Below are 19,553 nucleotides of genomic sequence, written 5' to 3'. Positions count from 1 at the left end.
TCTCATTTCAGCCACTCAATACTGGGACATAGATACTATTATTATTATTATTCCCATTTACAGTTGAGGAAACTGAGGCAGGCAGAAGTTAAGTAATTTGCTCAGGGTCACACAGTGGGAGGCTAGATTTGAACCTTGACCTTTGTGATTCCAGGTCTAGAACTCCACGGGGCCACTGAGTGGTCTTCCAGCTTTTGTCTGAAATTCCCAATAAAGGGCAGGCAGGGCATGCCTTCCCGTGGTAGCCCATCCACTTTGGGTCAACTTGAATCCCGTGCAAGTTTCTCCCGACATCACTGAACATCTGGCTCTTTGCCACTGGCCCCTGATGCTGCTGGTTCCGCTTTTGGAGGCCAGGGAGAAGAGGTTTCTTCCCGGCAACCCTTCTGGTTCTTGAGGATGCCCACCACAGTCCTGGCCCCCTCCCAAAGGATCTTTTCTAGTCTGAAAGTTGCTGGCTCCTTCAACCCTCGAAGCAGTCAGGCAACAAACATCTATGAAGTCGGCACCTCCTATTGGCTGGGCACTGGACTAAACGCTGGCGAGAAGAATGAAACCAGTCCCTGCCCTCAAGGGGCTCCCAGTCTAACGGGGAGAACAAACGGAAGTGCCAAGAAGCGATTCCCAGTACACGTCGGAAGGGGCCGAGAAAAGGAATTACGACAAGGAGGACGGAAGAGTTTTGGCGGAGAGCTGAAGGAAGTCGGGGCAGCCGGGGAGATGGAGATGGATAGAGAGAGCGTTTCAGGCAGGAGGGACCCCCGGAAGAATCTGGAGGCAGAAGGTTCTGTGTAAGGGGGATAGCAAGGAGGCTGCGAGCCTCGGAGAGCCGGGAACGGAAGGGTAAGGCGAAGGAAGTCTGGAAGGGGGCTGGGGAAGGGGATGGGCTATGGAAGGCTTTCCACACCGAACAGCGGGGTTTTCTTCCTAGAGGTAATAGGGAGCCATTAGAACGCAATGGTGGCAGCGGTGCTTGATCTTCCCAGCTTCTTCCCATCTTTCCACTCTCCTTACACCTTACTCCCCAGTTTGTACTCTTCTATCAGGTCTCACAAACCAGACACTCGTTCTTTTGGCTTTGGGCATTCTCTCTGGCTGTTCTTCAGGTCTGGAATGCTCTTCTTTCTCAGCTCCGATCACCAGCCTCCCTGGCGTCCTTTAAGACCCAACTAAAATCCCAGACCCTACCGGAAGCCTTCCCAACCTCTCTTAATTCTAGTGCCTTCCCTCGATTAATTTCCTGCACAGGAGCAGCTAGGTAGCAAAGCGGAGAGAGCTCCAAGCCTGGAGACGAGAGGACCTGGGTTCAAATCTCACCTAGCTGTGTGACCCTGAGCAAGTCACTTCACCCCAATGGCACCTAGCCCTTACTTCTCTTCAGCCTTAGAATCTATACTTAGTATTGATTCTCTTTTATTATCGTGCAAAACACACTTCCGTACCGGCCATCGTAGGAGCACCCTCTTACAAAACCACGCCCAAAGTAAAACCCGTAGCCCACTGGTGTGAAAGAGAGGACGCTTCCACCCACCTGGCTCGGACAGTTCTTTCTCTGTACGTGGAGAGCGTCCCCTGCTTAGTAGTGATTCTACGCCAGAAGGTAAGAGTTTAAAGAAACTTCCCGTGCAGAGCTTGCTTTGGATATGTCTGTGGATTTGTCTGTGGGTTCCCCGTTGGACTGTCAGCTCCCTGAGGGCCGGCAGGGGCTGTCTTTTGCCTCTTTTGATGTGCTCAGACCTCAGCACAGTGCCTGGCACATAACAGGGGCTTAATAAAGGTGAATCGAACTTGACGCCCGGGGAATCAGTTATTCCAAGTATTATCCCCAACCCTTTCCTGCATCGGAAGAGTCAGCATTTATATATCCCCTTTAAGGTTGGCAAAGCACTTTCCCAGGATCTCGTTTATCCTCACTACGTCCCCGGGAGGTGGGTGCAATTACCATCCCTCTTTGACAGATGAGGAAACCGAGGCAAGGAGCTCTTAAGTGATTTGCCCAGGATCACCAAGCTACTAAATGTCCGAGGTCGTATTTTGAACCCAGGTCCTCCTGATTCCAGTTCTAAGGCACCTACCTAGTTGCCCTCGGCATTATGAGATTCTTTTTTTATTTTAAAGTCAGCGTTTCAAGGGGGCAGTTGGGTAACTCAGTGGATTGAGAGCCAGACCTAGAGACAGGAGGTCCTGGGTTCAAATCTGGCCTCAGACATTTCCCAGCTGTGTGACCCTGGGCAAGTCACTTAACCCCCATTGCCTAGCCCTTACCACTCTTCTGCCTTGGAGCCGATAGGGAAGGTAAGGTTTAAAATAATAATAATAACAACAACAACAACAACAACAATAACAACAACAACAATAACAATAACAATAATAATAATAATAATAATAATAATAAGTCAATGTTTCCCTGGAGCGCATGGGTGCGTTTTTCCAGCTCCGGCTGCAGAGATTGGCAAACGTCTTTCTGGCCACGCCTCTCTGGCCACGCCTCTCTGACCATCTTTGCCCCGGTACCTACCTGCCTTTAAGGGATGGAAAGGGGAAAGACAACCTGGAAGGGACACTAGTCTACAATATCCTGGTTGGCCACTAGGTGGCAGCAGCACCCCACAGATCACGGCAGACAGGGCAGGGCTTTAACTGAGAATCTCCGCAGCCCATTTCTGGGCATCTCCTTCTAATTCGATTGGGTGAGAATCGGGGATCACAAAGAAAGGAGCCTCTGACTCCAGGACCGGCTTTGGGCAAAACCGAGAAACAACCAGTTGGTCTTCTGCCCCCATTTACTTTTTTCCAGAAAGAATCCCTGACATGTAAATAGGGCTTTCATTTATTATTCATAGGACCATATCATCTTGAATTTAGATTGGGGAGGACTTTAGAGGCCACCAAGTTCTACTCCATTTTACAGAGGGGGAAACTGAGGCACGGCCAGCTAACGAGTCAACGTTTATTATTATTATTTTTCAAACCCTTACCTTCTGCCTTAGAATCAGGTTTGTGTATTGGTTCCAAGGCAGAAGAGCAGTAAGGGCTAGGCAACTGGTGTTAAGTGACTTGCCCAGGGTCACACAGCTAGGAAGTGAGACCAGATTTGAACACAGGGCCTCTCATCTCTGGGTCTGCCTCTCATTCACTGAGGTACCCAGCTGCCCCTAACATTAATTATTAAGCATTTACTAAGTGCCAGGTGTAGAGTTGTAATGCAACTAATAAGTTGAGGCAAATTGTGAATCAATAATGACCCACTAACTACATCACACTCGAGAGATGGACAAATCCTGACTCCAAAAGGGTATTAATTTAAGGTAATACAACAAGTTAGTGGTAGATCTAGGCTCGGAGTCCAAGTTTCTTCTTATCCCAATAGCCAAAGAAGAGTGACTTGTACAAGGTCACACGAAGACAGTGGCAGAGCCAGGACAAGAACTTAAGCATTCTGGATCCCCCCACCTCAGACTCCTCTCCCATCCCTCATAGTTCCATGTCTTTAGCCCCCTTGATGTCTAAATATCCTGCCTGTCTCCCAGGGAGGGTGTCTCAAGGATAAAGGACATGGTAGGGTGGGTAAAGATGTCTCACTATCTTTCTGTCGGTTCTCTATAGCCCCCCCCCCCTTGCCCACCCTAAGTAGGTCTGTGGGATCATGGATTGATTCTTAGAAGCCAGAAGGACCCGAGAAGCTCATTTTTGTCGAGTTCCCTCACCTTCCGGATGGAGGTGCTGAATCGGATATATTAAATAACTTTCTGGAGGTCCCACAGGTAAGAAGTGGCAGAATGCAGTCCTCTGGTTCCAAATCTGGTGCCCTTTTTACTAGGACTTGACTCACTAATCACAGAAGCTCAGAGCTGGAAAGGATGCCCGAGGGCCATCTAGTCTAACCTGTGCCCAACCAAAAATCCCTTCCGCCATTTATCTGAAGAGTGGTTTGCCATTTTTGCTGGATTTTTGAACTCTCCTCAGGTCTTATCCTCTTGGCTCCAGTCCCAGCAACCTCTCCCTCTCCTGAGTTTAGCCTTGGACAGTCTTGAGGTAACTGGGTGGTGGAACACTGGGTCTGGAGTCAGGAAGATCTGGGTTCAAATTTAGCTTCAGATGGGGTTATTTATTTATTTCAGTCATGTGCTACTCTTTTGTAACCCCATTTGGAGTTTTCTGGGCTAAGATGCTTTCCTTTTCCAACTCATTTTACAGAGGAGGGAACAGTCAAACAGGGTGAAGTGACTTGCCCAAGGTCACATAGTAAGTGTCTGAGGTTGAATTTGAACTCAGGAAGACGAGTCCTCTTGGCTCCATGCTGGACCCTCTATCCAAGCTTCTGATACTTATGAAGGAACTTCTGTCTCCTCAGTTGTTTGAACTATAAAATGGGATAATGATAGATAGCACCTATCTCCTTGGGTCTTTGTGAGTCTCAAATAAGATCATACTTATAAAGCGTTCCACACAGTTCTGGCACACAGTTGGGCTTAATAAATGCTTGTTTTCTTCCTTGGGCAGGTCATTCCCCTGCCTTTGGGTCTAAGCTTCTCCTTCAAAAAAGGAGACCCCAAGGTCAAAGAGACTGAGTTGGGAGGAACCCAAGATGTGGTAGTACAAGCCCTCCCCGAATTTGTCCAGACAAATGCTCTTCCTGGCCCACCAGGCGCTCCAGACCCTTTCCCGGGCGCCGGCCCAGCTCTAAAGTTCTGGTCCTAGCCATCCATGGCCAGCCAGAGGACCCGAATTTGAATCCTGACTGAGCCGGGCGAGTCGAGGCTCTCGCTGACTCTTAGCTCCTCCCTGCCCTGATAAAGGGCAAGTGGAGATGTCCTCAGGGTCCCTGCCAGCTCTTTCTTCTGAGATCCCCTGGAAGCGGGAAGGCCGCCATCCTGGGAGCTGCCTCTAGGGCCTCCGAGGGCGCCAGGGGGAGCACCAAGGGCCAGGAGCCCGCCCGGGGACTTCTGGGTGGCTGAGGGCTGCTACTTGGGATGGGGGTGAGGCGAGGAGTGGCAAGCCTCCGGGAAGTCCCAGCAGCCATCCAGACCTAGGCTCGCGCCGCCTTAAAGCTAGGGCTCAGAATAGGGTGTAGGGACTCCTGCCCTCCCCCCTGCCCCTCCTTCTGCCCCTCCCCTGCCCCGCCTCCAGCCCCGCCCGCGCACCTGAGACCGGCCGCCCTGGCTCTCTCTGCCCGGAGCCATGGACTTGGACACGCGCGGGCTGCCCGCCCCAGGCTCCTGGGGCCGCGGGTCCCGGCTCGTGGCCGCCGCCTCCTGGCTGCCCAACGTGGCCCTGGCGCTGGCGCTGAGCTCCGAGGCGCTGCTGTTCCCAGCGCCGCCTGCTCACCACTGCCGGCCCGACCCGGCGCTGCTGCCGCCGGAGCTACGCGCCCTGGCCGGCCCGGCGCTGCTCAACGCCAGCCTCCCGCGCCTGCCGCCGCCCTCCCGCGGCTGGAGCCCCTGCCAGTTGCTCCGCTACCCTGGTCCGGGCCCCGAGCCCAATGGCACCGGGCCCTGCACCCGCGGCTGGGACTTCGCGCGGCCCGTCGCCGGCCTGCTGAACAGCCCCGTCACCCAGGTGCGGAGCCCGGAGGGGAAACTGAGGCCGCCCTTAGACCGCACCAGAGGAAGCCGAAGGGAAGTGACTTGCTCAGGGGCAGACCGTTAGTAAGCGGGGATTGACGCCCAGCTCCTTAGCTCCCAATTTAGAAACCCTTTCCCCCCTGCACCAGCCCAGGGGTCCTCCAGAGTCCATAGATACTCAACCTGAACCCAGTGGGGCTGCTCCCGGAGCCCAGGCCCCGCATTGGAGGGAGTAGAGACGGGGCTGGAGTGTGGGGCAGTGGGCTGCCAGTATTTGAAGGGCCGGCGGCTGGGGGTTCGGGGTAGGGGGGAGGATTCGACAGGCTCTTGGATGTCTGGAAAAACCTCCTATGAGCTGACCCAAAGTCTGGGGTTCAGGCACTCCCCCTCACTCCAAGTTTTCCAGTGGACCCCAGATGACCAGGTGTTGAGATATTGTAGATACGCCCCTTGTTCAGGAGATCTCTCTCAGGGCCCCCAACTCAGATTCTGTGCTGGGAGGGGGCCGTTCTCAAGCACTGCTGTTCCCCCCCCCCTTCCCTCTTCCCTTTCCTCCCTCCTTCCCCCCTTACTTTTTCCACTTCCTCAAACTTGGGACTACAGCTTTGGGGGTCCAGGGAGGGGGCAGGGGAAGAAGGGAAGGGCTGGTTGGTTTGGGAAAACCACCTGGTCCTAGGGGACTCCCTCAAACCTGCGGCTCCTTCGAAGCCTTGCCTTCTTTGACAATCCCTCTGGCCCAGCAGCGCCCAGATGGAGGCTGGGGGCAAAGCGGAGGCAGACAAAGGAAGCCAGGCCTCTTCCTCCTGGGGAATGGGCAGGACCAATTGGAGCGGGGCTCAGAGGCTCCAGGCCCCTGCGACTTCAGTCCAGATGTCCTCTGGGTAGGGCAGAGAGGGATGGATTGAGCGGTGCTCTGGCACCTGGATTGAAATTCAGCCTCTGCTCTTTATTAGCTGGGTGGCCCTGCGCAGTTTATTTAAATTCTCTGCCTCCTCTGGAAAACCATTGGAATTGGACTAAAGAATCTCCAAGCTCCCTTCCCCCCCCCCCTCTCTCTCTTTCTCCCTCCCCCCCTCCCCCCCCCCCCCCCCCCCCCCCCCCGTCTTACCCCCTCCCTCTCTTTTTCTTCTTCTTCAACACTTACCTTCAGTCTTAAAATCAATTCTAAGGCAGAATAGCCATAAGGGTTAGGCAACTGGGGTTAAGTGACTTGACCAGGGTCACACAGGGGGAAGTATCTGAGGTCAAATTTGAACCAGGTCCTTCTGACTCCAATCCTGGCACTTGTAGCTGCCCAGTCCTCTCCATCTTGAAATATATGACCTGAGTTGACCTAGGAATAATCATAATTGGGGTGGGCCCTCAATAGCAGGGGTTCTTCATCTGGGGTTCATGGGTGGGGAGAACCTTTTAATTTGGATGGGGAAAATGCATTTTTTATTTTGTTAAACTAATTGAAATTTAGCATTTCTTTCCTTTATTTTAAAACCTTATTCTGAGAAAGGCTTCATAGGCTTCCCCAAACATCCTGAGAGTTCTTTAATACAGAAAAAGATAAAGAACCCTTACTTTTCAGGATGTGCCAGGGACGCCCCATCCTGGAGACAGCCAGTGGTTTGCTAAGGTTGGGCGCTTAGAGGTGGCTATGCAGGAAACTCCCTCCCCTTCCTCAGCCCCTGCTCCCAATCTCAAAAGCCACCTCTTCTTTTCTGGGTTGCAGTCAGGAATTTTCCAGGAGGGTTCAAGTCACTGCTCCTGAGTGATGGGTAGGAGGAGCCCCCTAATTCCTGTGGTCCACTGGGAGGTCATAGCACTGGACAGTGCTGGGGTCTGTGCTCCGCCTCCTAGCTGGGAGACCCCCTGGCTTGGTACAGTTAGGCTGTTCCCTCAGATGAGACCTGGGACCTGATGCCAAGATGCCGGGGTTGACCTTGGTCTCCAGAACTGGGGAACAATGGGGATCACAACCTTAGGAACCTCAGAGGAGGCTCTAGCTCAACCCCCTTGTTTTATAGATGAGGACACTGAAGCCCTGAGAAATGCCTCAGGTCATCCAAGGAATAATTGGCACAGGCAGGATTCACACTCAGGACTTCTTTTGGCTCTAGAACCCTAGAGGTGGTTTAGGGGTGGGCATGGGCTCTCTTGATTTGGGATAAATGGAGAGGGCTTTGGACTGAGTCAGTCCACCTATGTGACTATAAGCATGCAACTTCAGCTGTTTCCTTTGTAAGAAGCTCTTCGGGATGTTCTTTTAGATGTTTGTTGGGTTCTTTATCCAGCGCTGAGGCTTTGTGATTCTTCGCCCACTGGAGAAAACGTGGCAGAGATGTGTCTAGCCTCGGCTTGGATCGCCTCTGGGTCTGGGCAAGGGGAGGCTGGGAAATGGAACTCCTGGTCACAGGGGGACCATGACAGGCAGGTCCTCTGTTTCCTACAGTGGAATCTCGTGTGTGAGGACCAATGGAAGGTGCCCCTGGAGCAGATGAGTTACCTTCTGGGCTGGTTGCTGGGTTGTGTGACTCTGGGCTCAGCCTGTGACCGGTAAGGGTCCCGGGCCACCATGCCTCTCTCCTCTCAGCCCCTCAGCCTCTCCTGTGTGGCAGCTCCCATTCTGAGCTCTGCCAGGCACGAGGACTTATGCCTGCACTCACTTAACTGGCACCTCCAAAGGCTGGACCTCCCTCTTTTTCTGCCGTCTTCTCTCACTGTCCTTTGTGCTGCAGGTTTGGCCGCCGAACCATCTTGGTAACCTCCCTGCTTCTGGCTGTGGTGCTGGGAACGGCTGTGGCCCTGGCTATCAGCTACTCCATGCTGCTGGCCCTCAGGCTGCTCTATGGGGCCACAGTGGCTGGCGCCTTCCTCTCCCTCTATGTGGCCCGTGAGTATCAGGGAGCAGAGGTTCTGGAGAGTCCCCCTGTGTGGTGGCCAGGCCATCAGACCTGGGGTCAGGACACCTGGGTTCAAGGCTTATCCCTGGTCCTCACTAGCTCCATTTTGGACCCTACTTCCCCCATCCACAACATGAGAAACACCCCAGAATCAGAGATTCAGAGCCAGAAGACACCTTACTTTATTGGTGGTCTGCTGTCTGAGACAGATTTGAACTCAAGTCTCCCAACTCCTCTCTGCTACATCAGACAGTATTTCCTAAGCACCTGTCATGTTAGGTTCTGGGGGTATGAACATGACAAAGAAGAAGCGCTTACCCTCAAGGGGCTTGCATTCCACTAGGGAAGGGCAAGTCACCACATCACTGTGCTGCAGGGGAAGCATGAGGCAGCCTCATGTGCTCTAGAAAGCTACGCGAGTTATCTAGTACCTTTGGGTACTAGATCCTTCCCTGTCTGGGCGGAGGGGTCAGGGGTTCTAGAGCCCAGGACCCTGGAATTTCGGCCCCCTCCCCTTTGGGGACACGTCAGGTGGAAGCCTCAGGACTGCTCTTGATAGGCACCTGCTAAATTGAGAGAAATGCCCGAGGAGGGAGGTGGCAGGACTGGTTCGGGCATTGCTGGAGGGGATGCCACAGGGGGAGTAAGAGGGAAAGAGGCCAGAAGGTGAAGGGGGAAAGCGGCTTCCTCTGGAGAGCGTGCTGTAGTGGTGGTGGGGAAGGAGGAGGAATTGGGGCTCTCTGGCATGAGGAGAGGGTGGGAGTGCCACTCCTGTTTGCCCAGGGAGCTCCCGTGTTTACCCACCAAAGGAGCGAGTGTTCCCGGCTCTGATGTTGCAAGACTCCTCCGGGAATAGAGACAGCAGCACGTCAGCCCTCTGGGGCCGGGAGAGCGAGAGTGTTGGGGCTAAGTGGGGCCCACTTCTTGATGCCAGAAAGCTCAGGAAGCAAAGCGCAATGGCAAAGTGGATTCCCCAGGAGGCCAGCCTGTGCCTACATCCTGCCCCGTGGCTTTCCCCGGGGTGGACTCCCCATCCACCCATTCTTCCATCCTCACAGGGCTGGAGCTTTGCCACGCTGACCATCGCCTCCTGTTCTCCATGGTGGCTGGCCTCTTCTTCGTGGCAGGGACGATGCTATTGCCAGGGCTGGCGGCAATCTGTAAAGACTGGAGGTTCCTACAGGGGCTGGTGAGCCTCCTCCTGGGCCTGTTACTGCTCCTCTGGGGGTGAGTGCCCTTCAGGGGGCTGTGGGAGCGGGGGCAGAGACGGAGGTCCTGGACTGGAGCCAGGGGAGGCTGCCGGAAGAGGAGTCTCGAGACCTTGGCCCCAGTCCCAGGCTCGTCATCTGGTCTTTGAACGTGTTGGTTCCTCTTTCTGAGCCTTAATTTCCTCATCTGTTATCACAATAGCGCTCATTTCTATAGGACTTTCCTCCTAATAGCCCTGCGAGGTAGGTGCTAGGAGTGCTGCTATGCCCATTTTATAGATGTGGAACCTGAGGGTCAGAAGGACTAACTCAGGGCTGCCTTCTTTCCAGCTCAGTGCCATGCTCTTTCTAACATTCCCCATCCTTAGTGGCCCATCTGGTGCCACCTTTCCCACAGAGCCTTTCCCTGTCCCCCCAGAAGGAAGTGACCTTTTGGTGGGCAACTGGGGCTGGGGGGGAAGGGGATAGTGTTGGACTTGGAGCCAGGAAGATCTGAAATCAAGTTTGTCAATGTGGGGCACAGTAGTAATTCTTGGCAGCCATCTTCAACTGGGCCCTCACTACAGCAAGGCAGTCCTTTTTCTACTCTCACTGATTCCCGATCATCTCTCCCCAAATGTCTCTCCAAATCTTTTCTTCTTTTCTTAAGCCTCTTCTCTTTCTCCCCTCTCTCAGGTGAGGACCTCCCTTATTTTACTGAGAAAATCTAATGGGGATGGGACTAGAAGGCTACTTGGGCAGGTGAAAGCATAGGAAGAACATTTAGGTTTTCAACTGAACATTTATTACTATATTTGAGAAGCTGCTAGGAACTGGCAATTCAAAGATCATGACTGTCCCTGTCTCTGGGAGCAGGGACGTCCAAGAGATATTAAGGGAGAAGTCAGGTGACAAAGAAAGAGCCTTGACATCATCTCCCACCCTCTTCTCCTTACCCATGTCTGTCGATCTTTCATTCCATCCCATCTTGTCTTTCTAGCAGGTTGCATCCTCAACCAAACTCCCTTTATCCTCTCCTCTCCTCTCCTGTGTTCTCCTCTCCTGTGTTCTCCTCTCCTCTCCTCTCCTGCCTTGTCTCCTCTCCTGTCTTTTCCTGTTCTCTCCTCTCCTGTCCTCTCCTTTCCTGTGTTCTCCTCTCCTGTCCTGTGTTCTCCTCTCCTCTCCTGTCTTCTCTCCTCTCCTGTGTTCTCCTGTCTTCTCTCCTCTCCTGTCCTGTCTTCTCCTCTCCTCTCCTGTCCTCTCCTCTCCTGTCTTCTCTCCTCTCCTGTCTTCTCCTGTCCTCTTCTCTCCTGTGTTCTCCTGTCTTCTTTTCTCTCCTGTCCTGTGTTCTCCTCTCCTGTCCTGTGTTCTCCTCTCCTCTCCTGTCTTCTCTCCTCTCCTGTGTTCTCCTGTCTTCTCTCCTCTCCTGTCCTGTCTTCTCCTCTCCTCTCCTGTCCTCTCCTCTCCTGTCTTCTCTCCTCTCCTGTCTTCTCCTGTCCTCTTCTCTCCTGTGTTCTCCTGTCTTCTTTTCTCTCCTGTCCTGTGTTCTCCTCTCCTGTCCTGTGTTCTCCTCTCCTCTCCTGTCTTCTCTCCTCTCCTGTGTTCTCCTGTCTTCTCTCCTCTCCTGTCCTGTCTTCTCCTCTCCTCTCCTGTCCTCTCCTCTCCTGTCTTCTCTCCTCTCCTGTCTTCTCCTGTCCTCTTCTCTCCTGTGTTCTCCTGTCTTCTTTTCTCTCCTGTCCTGTGTTCTCCTCTCCTGTCCTGTGTTCTCCTCTCCTGTCTTCTCCTGTCCTCTCCTCTCCTGTCCTCTCTTCTCCTCTCCTGACCTCTCCTCTCCTGTCTTCTCCTGTCCTCTCCTGTCCTCTACTGTCTTCTCTCCTCTCCTGTCCTCTCCTGTCTTCTCTCCTCTCCTCTCTTTTCCTGTCCTGTCCTGTCCTGTCCTGTCCTGTCCTGTCCTGTCCTGTCCTGTCCTCTTCTAACACATACCCTCCCTCTTAGAATCAATACTGTGGATTGGTTCCAAGGTAGAAGAGTGGTAAGGGCTAGGCAATGGGGGCTAAGTGACTCACCCAGGGACACAGTTAGGAAATGTCTAAGACCAGATTTGAATCAAGGACCTCCTGTCTCCAGGCCTGGCTCTCCATCCACTGAGCCCCCTAGCTACTTCCTGTGAACTTATTTCTGAATGAAGGTTCCTGCAGAGAATCTTTCTGGGTCTGAGCTGGGTTGGGAGCTGGGAGTTCTCACATCATCTTGGGACCCTGATGGGGAGGGAACAGTGGCTTTGGCGTGGGTCATGAGACCTCTGAAAGGAGGATGGGAATAGCTTGAGGAGCACAGAGGCTGGACAGAACTTGAATGAAACTCCCTGCTTTATGTCACATACTTGCAGATTTCCTTCCATGTTCCCAGAGTCCCCCCGATGGCTGGTGGCCACTCGGCAGCCAGGCAGAGCCAAGGAGGTCCTGTGGCACTTGGTAGGGGTCTGCCAAAACCCCGGAGATGCCACCTCAGAGGATGTCACTCTGGCTGCAGGTGAGTTGTTTCCTCTACCATCTCCTATTTCCAAGCCTTTGCACCCTTCTTAGGTGCAGTGATCTACCCACCATGCCATTTAACAGTTTTTATTATTATTAAATCCAGAAATTACAATGTGATGCTCCTGGAGATGGGCAGGTGAAGGCACAGGAAGATCATTTAACAGCATTTATTAAGTGCCTACTCTGAGGAGCTGCTAGGAAGTGGGGGTTCTGAGCTCATGGCTGTCCCTGTCTCTGGACACAGGAGCAGCAGGAGGGGATAGATTAGGGGAGAAGTTGGGCTGTCCAGAGCGGTGAGCACTTCTGGAAGAGTTCTCAGAGATCAGAGGCAGGGGAAGGAGGATGGAGGAATTAGGGCAGCCTCCCATCAGCCATGAGGAGCTGAGCTAGAGACCAGGAAGCAGAGCCCCGCGTTCTTATCCTGAAGGCAGACGGTGGTGGGATGGGGAGGTTACTCGGACTCTCTTCCCCCCGGGGAATAATCCTGGACGTTCCACAGAGACATGAGGGCATCTGCTCCTCAGGCTTCACTAGGGCTCCTCCCCAATGGGATCCGATCACCCTTTCTTCCCCAACAGGCTCAGTTAACGCCTCCCTTTCCTTCTGCCCAAAGAGTTAGACAGGCTATCGGAGGGGAAGTCCTTGACCCAGTACCACTCCATCTTCGAGCTCTTCAGCACCGAGCTCCTCTGGAAAAACACCCTCATTCTGGCCTTCACCACGTAAGGAGCTGCCATCCAAGGCAGGGAGCTGGGGAGGCAGCGTGCTGGGCTGTGTGGTGATGGGGGGGCCAGTCAGAAGAGCCACTGTGGCCACTTCCAATAGTATTATGGGTCGCCACCTCTCTTGGCCTCGGCTATCTCTTCCGTAAAAGGGGAATGCCCATCCTCTGAGCTCCTCTGTGGCACCTCCCTGTCAGTGACGGGGTGACTCGGTGTTATCCCTTCTCCCCCTGGACGCTCCGAGGAGGAGACGCAAAGGCACACATTTAAGTTCGGCATAGGCAGTGGGGACCATCCCCAAGAGGAAGGGCTGTCTGGGGCGGCAGCGACCCCCTTCCCCTGGAGGTCTTCAGGCGAAGGCTTGCCCGTTCCCACACGGGTCGGATGGGCCATTAGGAAGCTTTTGCGTGTGCTGGCCACACCGACAAGGGAGAGCTCGGTGCCGGCTGGAACACAAGGACGGCTTCTGGGAAGGCGCGGGGCTGAGGCACGTAAATCCTTTTTGCCCAGCCTCCCCTTCTGCCTTAGAACTGATGCCAGGACAGAAAGCAAAGGTTTTGTTTTTTAAAAAAGAATACTTTTAGATGTACCAGGATCGGAGGAAACCAAAGGGTTGGGGGATAAAGGGGGCGTTTTGTTCCCATCCTGCGATCTACCCATAACGCCCAGGTTAAGAACCCTTGGAGAGAGCCTGGGCTCTGGCTCAGGGAGTCTCCGGTCCTGTCCCCTCCTCTCCAGCTTGCTCGGGAACGGCGTCCAGTATAACTTCACCCAGAACCTGGCCCCGTACCTGCCCCACTTCTACCTGCCCTGCTTCTTGCTGGCCGGGCTGGAGGCAGCCGCCAGCCTCTCGCTGATCGTCCTGGCTGTGTTCTGCGGCCGCCGGGCCAGTCTGCTTCTCTGGACCGTCCTCACCAGCCTGGCCTCCCTGCTCCTCCTCGCCCTCGGCCAATGTAAGAGGAAAGGAAGCCGGGCTGGGGTGGTGGGTCAGGGGGCCCAGCGGGCAGTGCTGGCTCCAGCCTGGAAGGAATCTGCCCCCAGGGAGAGGAGTTTGTCCCAGGCTAGCCCAGAACCCCTCCCAGGGCAGCTTCCTTCCCCCTGGCTTCTGGCCCTTGTGGGGTTTTCAGGCTAGCTGAAGAATTTAGAGGGCATAAATGAAATAGCAGGGGAGCGGCGTGATGTCCCACAAAGGGTGCTGCACAGGGGGCAAGAATGCTGGGGTAACCTTGCACTAGCTGGGTAGTGGATAGAGTGCTGAACTTGGAGGTAGGAAGCCCTGAGTTCAAATCCAGATTCTGACACCTAGCTAGTTTTGTGGTCCTGGGCAAGTCACTTGCTCCCTGCCTCAGTTTCCTTCTCTGTAAAATGGGCATAATAATGGCATTTGCCTCCCAGACTTGTGAAGATCAAATGGGATAACATAGATGGGGTCTTCTGTAAACCTTGAAGCGCAATATAAATGCTAGCTATCACATTTCTAGGTTTTTTTTTTCCATCTCTAAGGGGATTGGGCTGGACAAGAGGACCTCTAAGGGCTCTCTCAGCTCCAAACTGATGCTCGTCTGGCATTGACTCCAAGTGATACCTGAGTTCAGATGGGGGCGGGGGGAGTCTGGGGTATTTGGGGATAATTGGGGAAGACTTCCTGGAGGAGACGGAGTTGAGGCTGGGAGCAGGGGCTCTGAGCAGAGGTTGGCTCATGGCTACAGAGAGCTCCTGAGCCAGAGAAGGGGAAGGAAGAGGGCTTTCTGGGGGCTCTCACTCCCTGAGGTCGGAGAATCCAGCAGAAGCAGATGATTTATGGGGAAGCCGGGAGCTCAGTGGGTAGAGTCAGGCTTAGAGATGGGAGGTCCTGGGTTCAAATTTGACCTCAGACACTTCCTAGCTGGGTGACCCTGGGCAGGTCACTTAACCCTAGTAGGCTAACCCTTACTGCTCTTCTGCCTTGGAATCGATCATTTCTACTGATTCTAGGCTGCAAGGTAAGGTTAAAAAAAAATAAGCAGAGGGTCAGCCAGGGCTGTGAGAGGCCAATGGGCCCCTCTTGCTTCCTCCTAGACCTGCCAGTCTGGACTGTGGTGGCTCTCTCTGGACTGGGACTCCTGGCTTCCCAGGCTATGTCTGTGCTCAGCATCCTCTTTGCTGGCGAGATCCTCCCCACTGTGATCAGGTAAGCCTTGCCTCCCACTCGGGGTGGAGGAGAGCTGGGATTGGGGGCTGCCCTGGGACACCCCCGAGTTCTGAGCAGAGCCCGTCCTCCTCCCCACTTGGCTGTGCACCCCCCGCCGGCTCCCCAGGATCCCACCCCACCTTCTAGCTTTGCTGTCTCCCTGGGGGTCTGTCTGGTGCCCAAACCCCTGGGATGGGACAAGGTGGAGGCTTGGAACCTGCCCAGGTGTTTACCCTGGACCAGGGAAGGGTCTGATCTGTCCCAAATAGTCTTGATGTCTGGGATCCAGAAGATCCAGACCCCAACATAGAAATGTCTCTGAGGTGGTCTTTTTTTTAATTCAAACGGCATCCTCCAGTGAATCCGTCTTGCCCGGGGTGAGCAGAGCCCGCCTGGAAGGAAAAGAGATTTTTCCCCCTTTCCCCTTATTTTAGGGGAAGTGGAGGAAGGGAGAAACAGGAGCCACTTTTCCATATTTTTTCAGATTTCCCCCCAGGCCTTCACATTTCTAGCCGAAAGGCAGAAACTTTGGCCATGGGGCCCCCTCACTCCCAGCCTTGCCTTCGGTGTTTCTGTCAGGGGGGGGGCACCCTCTGAGCTGACCTCTGTCTTGGCCTCCATTTCCTTCAGAGGAGCTGGCCTGGGTCTCATCATGGCAGCCGGGTTCCTGGGCCGAGTGGCCACTCCGGTCATGAGCATCTCCAACCACCACGGCTTCTTCCTCCACCACGTGGTGCTCGCCTCTTTCGCTGTTCTCTCCATGCTCTGCATTCTCCTACTACCGGAGAGCCAGGGACGGACCCTCCCCGAGTCCCTGGAGGATGCTGAGGGCTGGTGGTACCCCCCACTCTTCCTGCCCCGCTGGCGCCACCCCCAGGACCATCGTGCCCCACTGCTCCTGCCCTCCCGTAAGCAGACCCACTACGTATGTCAGCGAAACTCCTGCGCAGTGGTCCCTCCCCAGAGGGCCGGGGGCCAGGGGCCTCTGCACCCCAGGGATCACTGGGAGACAGAGTCCCAGGCCACCCAGGAGCCGCTGTTCATGGCTGAACTACAGGAGGACGCCCACGGTAACCACCTTTAATGCCGTTCTTACTGCACTGGGGAGGGAGGGCTTGGGAAACTGGATGGCACTTTGCTACTATTGCCTTCTAGGGTTAGGGAGAACGAGTCTGAGCTCTGACTGTTCTCTTGGTCACCAGTTTTCTGGATGGGGAGGAAAAGAATGATTCTGGGGGGCAGTCTGAACCCCTGGAAACCTCCGAGCTCTGTGGGGTAGGGCAGAGATTCCCAGCGTATCTGGCCCCCGAATTCTGGACCCGTTAAGCTTTCTTTCTCTATGAGGCAGACAAATACTGCTCCTGCTGGCCACCCTCCTGGCACCCTGGGATGGTCTCTGAAACCCTCAGCCTCCAGCAAGAAGAGTTTTCTTTCTGGCTTGGTCTGGGATGGCCCTGGCTGATCTCTCTCCTCCTGCTATAGAAAATCACTCTGTCTTCTCTGGTTTGGCCCCTGGAAGGACCCTCTGTGTTCTCCTCTCCCACGCCGTCTCTAGACTTTCTGAGACCCCCTTCCTTTCTCCCCTTGCCCCAGTGGTGTTTCAGGGGGAAGTCAGTGAGCGTGAGCTTGGCCATTGGTGCCCAGAAAGACCCCGGCAGTCTTGTTCCAGAAGATCCAGACCCCAGTGTAGAAATGTCTCTGAGGTGTTTTTTTTTTTTAATTCAAACTGCATCATCCAGTTAATTCATTTTGTACAAAACACATTGCAACAGAGCAGGGCAAACACCGGGTAGTGGTAGAGGTGTTGGTTGTTGGGAGGATTTGGCAGAAAGGTCTGAGCCAGGCCTGGGAGCTAGAGAGGAGGGAGGGCATCACTGAGCCTCCTGGGCTGGGCAGGACCCCTCTCTGAGGCCCAGCTTGGCTCAGCTCAGTTTGGTACTTCCCCATTCAAGGGATGTAACTTAGTCCCTGAATTTTCATCTTTTTGCTTGACTTTTGGATACCTCCTGTCCCATTGTGGCTAAGGCATCTGACCCAATAGCACCATAAAGCTTTTGCTTCCTCTGGAGCACGAGGGAGACCATATGGCACCCCAGACCTTTTAAGAATAAGGCGAGTCTGATCTGATGCTTCAAAATGCCTGGATCTTGGAATTGGACCTTGACTTTCTCATAAAGGGGCTGGTTGGACTCCTGGTCCCTCTCTGGGTCTTCTCTGAAGCATTAGGGTGAGGTTCTGGGAGGTAACAGGCTTCCTCTGGAGAGCACACCCTCTGGCTGGGTCCCAAGGAGGCCACAGGATAACGTGCAGCTTGCTTTTTCCTCACTGTTCTGTGCCTTGTCTAGAGTGCCCCTCCTAGGGCTAACCAGGGAGAGAGCAGTGGGGAGAGTTCCTCTTGCTCTCAGTAAGCCCCCTGGGATTGATGGAGGGTGGAGAGCCCCTCAGCCTCCGGAATGTCTGAGCCCCCAGAAAGGGAACATGCTGAGCCTTACAGCTACAGTCCTTCTTTTTCATCTCTGTTCTCACCAGCCCCCCTTCCCACTGGGGAAGGACTCTTTCAGCCCTCTCTCCCCTGCTCTGACCCCCAAGTGCCCCCCACCGTTCAGTGCTGCCCGTACATGTCTGCCAGCCGGGTGAATCTGGGACCCCAGTCCCTGAGGTAATCATAGTCCTGGTCCTCATCTCCCAAGCTGGAAAGGATGGAGCTGAGTGTTCCTGCCAGAGAGCCTTCCCCCTCGTAGTCATAGATGAGCGCCGTGTCGTAGGGTGGGACACTGGGGTCGTTGTCGGCGGCTTCCAGACCCTGGGGACACAGTGGGACAGGGAGGCTAGGCTTCAGCTGAACTCTAAACACAAACTAATGTCTCAACGTTGTAGCTCTGTGGGTGTGCCAGGGCCACATGCCAAGGGACTGGAAAAATGAGGAAGGGAGAGATGTAGCCAAAAGATCAGGAGCGGCATGGAAGTCCTTGACCTTCTTGGTCTCGGCATCCCTTTCTGCTCTTAAAAATGACTGAGTTTTGTTTATGTGGGTTAATCCACTGATATTCACTGGATCAGAAAGGAGAGCATTTTAGGATTGTAATGAAAATAGGTTGGACCCTGCAGGCCCTTTGAAGAGGTCTTGGGGACCCTTCGAGGTCCCTAGACAGCACTTTGAGAACAAGAAGAACAAGAAAATGGTCTATCTGACAGCTGAAAGGGAGTGATTTGGACATCATGCACTGTTTGGCTTTTATCTATCTGGTTGCATCCTGTTTGCTCAGAGAATAGAAGCTCATCAGCTGGATTGGGATGGGAAGTCCTGAGGAAACTGAGGCAGTGGTCACAGGAGCCATGAGGATTAGCCATCAGAGAAGGCCTATATGACCCCCTGAAACACACATTGTTTTGTGCAAACACCTTAAAGGAGGGGTGGGAAAGGGACAGTTTCTTGCTTTTGGGAAAAGGGGGGTGTTGGGAAACTCTGGCCAGGGGCTTGGGCAAGCCCATGCCAAACTGCCCCCAAAGAAAGGGGTTTTCCCCTTTTCATTGCCTTGCCTTTGGGTGAAGCTGAGGACTGGAGTCAGAAGAGTTGGGAGAGACCATGGGAGGTGAGAGTCCCAGGGTGCCCAGAACAGAGGCTCCATCTTCTCCCGGGGAACACTTACATCACTGATGAAGTCAGCAATGTCCGAGGGGCTGGTGGGCAGGGCCCGGGAGGGCTGTGGAGGTACCCGGTGATAGGGCGTATCCTTCCGCAGAGGCTGTCTTCCCCTGAACGAGGTCTGAGGCACCAGCTCCACGGTGGAGACGGGATGGCGAAGCTGGTTTATGTCATAGGCGTCCTGGAGCAGGGGACCGATGACCACAATTTAAGCATCCTCCTCCCCTTTTCCTGGCCCCACCAGAGCTGCTCCCTCCCTCCCCCCCTCCCCATTTCCGGGACTCGAGATGGATGGCAAGGAGGAGTCCAACCTCGATAACCCCCAAACAGGATCCCAGTCCTGGACAAATTAAATGGCACTTCTGCGGCCTCTCAGACCTCGTCTCTGGGTGTGTTCATTTCCTCACCTGCCAGGGAGGCATCTACGCCCCTTCCCGTTCTACGTGCTGGGAAGTACTGGAGGGTTTCCCATTACGGGCGGGACTTTGGGCACTGATACTGTGGCGGCAGGGCCTGAGGTCTTGGTACCCTTCCAGTGGCCTTCGCAGCCCGGCTCCCTTCTTTGTGGCAATGCCCGAGTCTCAGCACATTCCCCGGTGAGCCAGGGGAGAAGGTGTGACCCCAGCTGGGCTAAGAGGCTCAGCCAGGACGGTTCTGGCTGGGAGCTCTCTAGAGTTCGGCCCTCACATATGGAGGATGGATTGATTATACATCCTCAAAGGAGAGAACGTGGACAGTGCTGGCCAACCCGAAGGTGCTGCCTCAGTGTTCGGAGCTTGGAAATCTTTCGGCATCGGGCCTCTTCCAGTCCATCAGCGTGGGGTCTCGGGACAAAG

The 19,553-nt window shown here is 54.3% G+C and overlaps 2 protein-coding genes across 6 annotated transcripts in view; one reads left to right on the top strand and one right to left on the bottom strand.

Moving 5' to 3' along the window:
• The first annotated feature begins 5,128 nt into the window (after positions 1-5,128).
• Positions 5,129-19,094, top strand: SLC22A31 (solute carrier family 22 member 31). 3 transcript variants are annotated; one of them, XM_007477313.2, is made up of 10 exons: positions 5,129-5,559; positions 8,005-8,108; positions 8,291-8,445; positions 9,514-9,682; positions 12,032-12,174; positions 12,793-12,901; positions 13,640-13,854; positions 14,960-15,071; positions 15,702-16,141; positions 18,815-19,094. In XM_007477313.2, the coding sequence occupies exons 1-10, from the start codon at positions 5,182-5,184 to the stop codon at positions 18,829-18,831; spliced, it is 1,842 nt and encodes a 613-aa protein (XP_007477375.1). In that variant the 5' UTR covers positions 5,129-5,181; the 3' UTR covers positions 18,832-19,094. The 3 variants fall into 3 exon arrangements, with proteins under 3 accessions (XP_007477375.1, XP_007477376.1, XP_007477377.1); XM_007477314.2 differs by having other exon boundaries at positions 5,144-5,559; positions 15,702-15,979; XM_007477315.2 differs by lacking the exons at positions 12,793-12,901; positions 13,640-13,854 and having other exon boundaries at positions 5,145-5,559.
• The window catches only part of CDH15 (cadherin 15), a 35,259-nt gene continuing 32,466 nt past the window's right edge, over positions 16,761-19,553 (bottom strand). For 2 of the 3 annotated variants that reach the window (XM_007477316.3, XM_056810938.1), the window contains exon 13: positions 17,900-18,898. In XM_007477316.3, coding sequence (XP_007477378.2) covers positions 18,422-18,898 — 477 coding nt within the window. In that variant the 3' untranslated portion in view covers positions 17,900-18,421. Of the gene's footprint in view, positions 17,875-17,899; positions 18,899-19,553 lie in introns of those variants that run through there. The other variant, XM_007477317.3, reaches the window with a different exon arrangement.

This window comes from Monodelphis domestica, chromosome 1 (assembly GCF_027887165.1).
Source record: "Monodelphis domestica isolate mMonDom1 chromosome 1, mMonDom1.pri, whole genome shotgun sequence".
Taxonomy (NCBI): domain Eukaryota; kingdom Metazoa; phylum Chordata; class Mammalia; order Didelphimorphia; family Didelphidae; genus Monodelphis; species Monodelphis domestica.
This window is presented reverse-complemented; position numbering and strand designations above follow the sequence as displayed.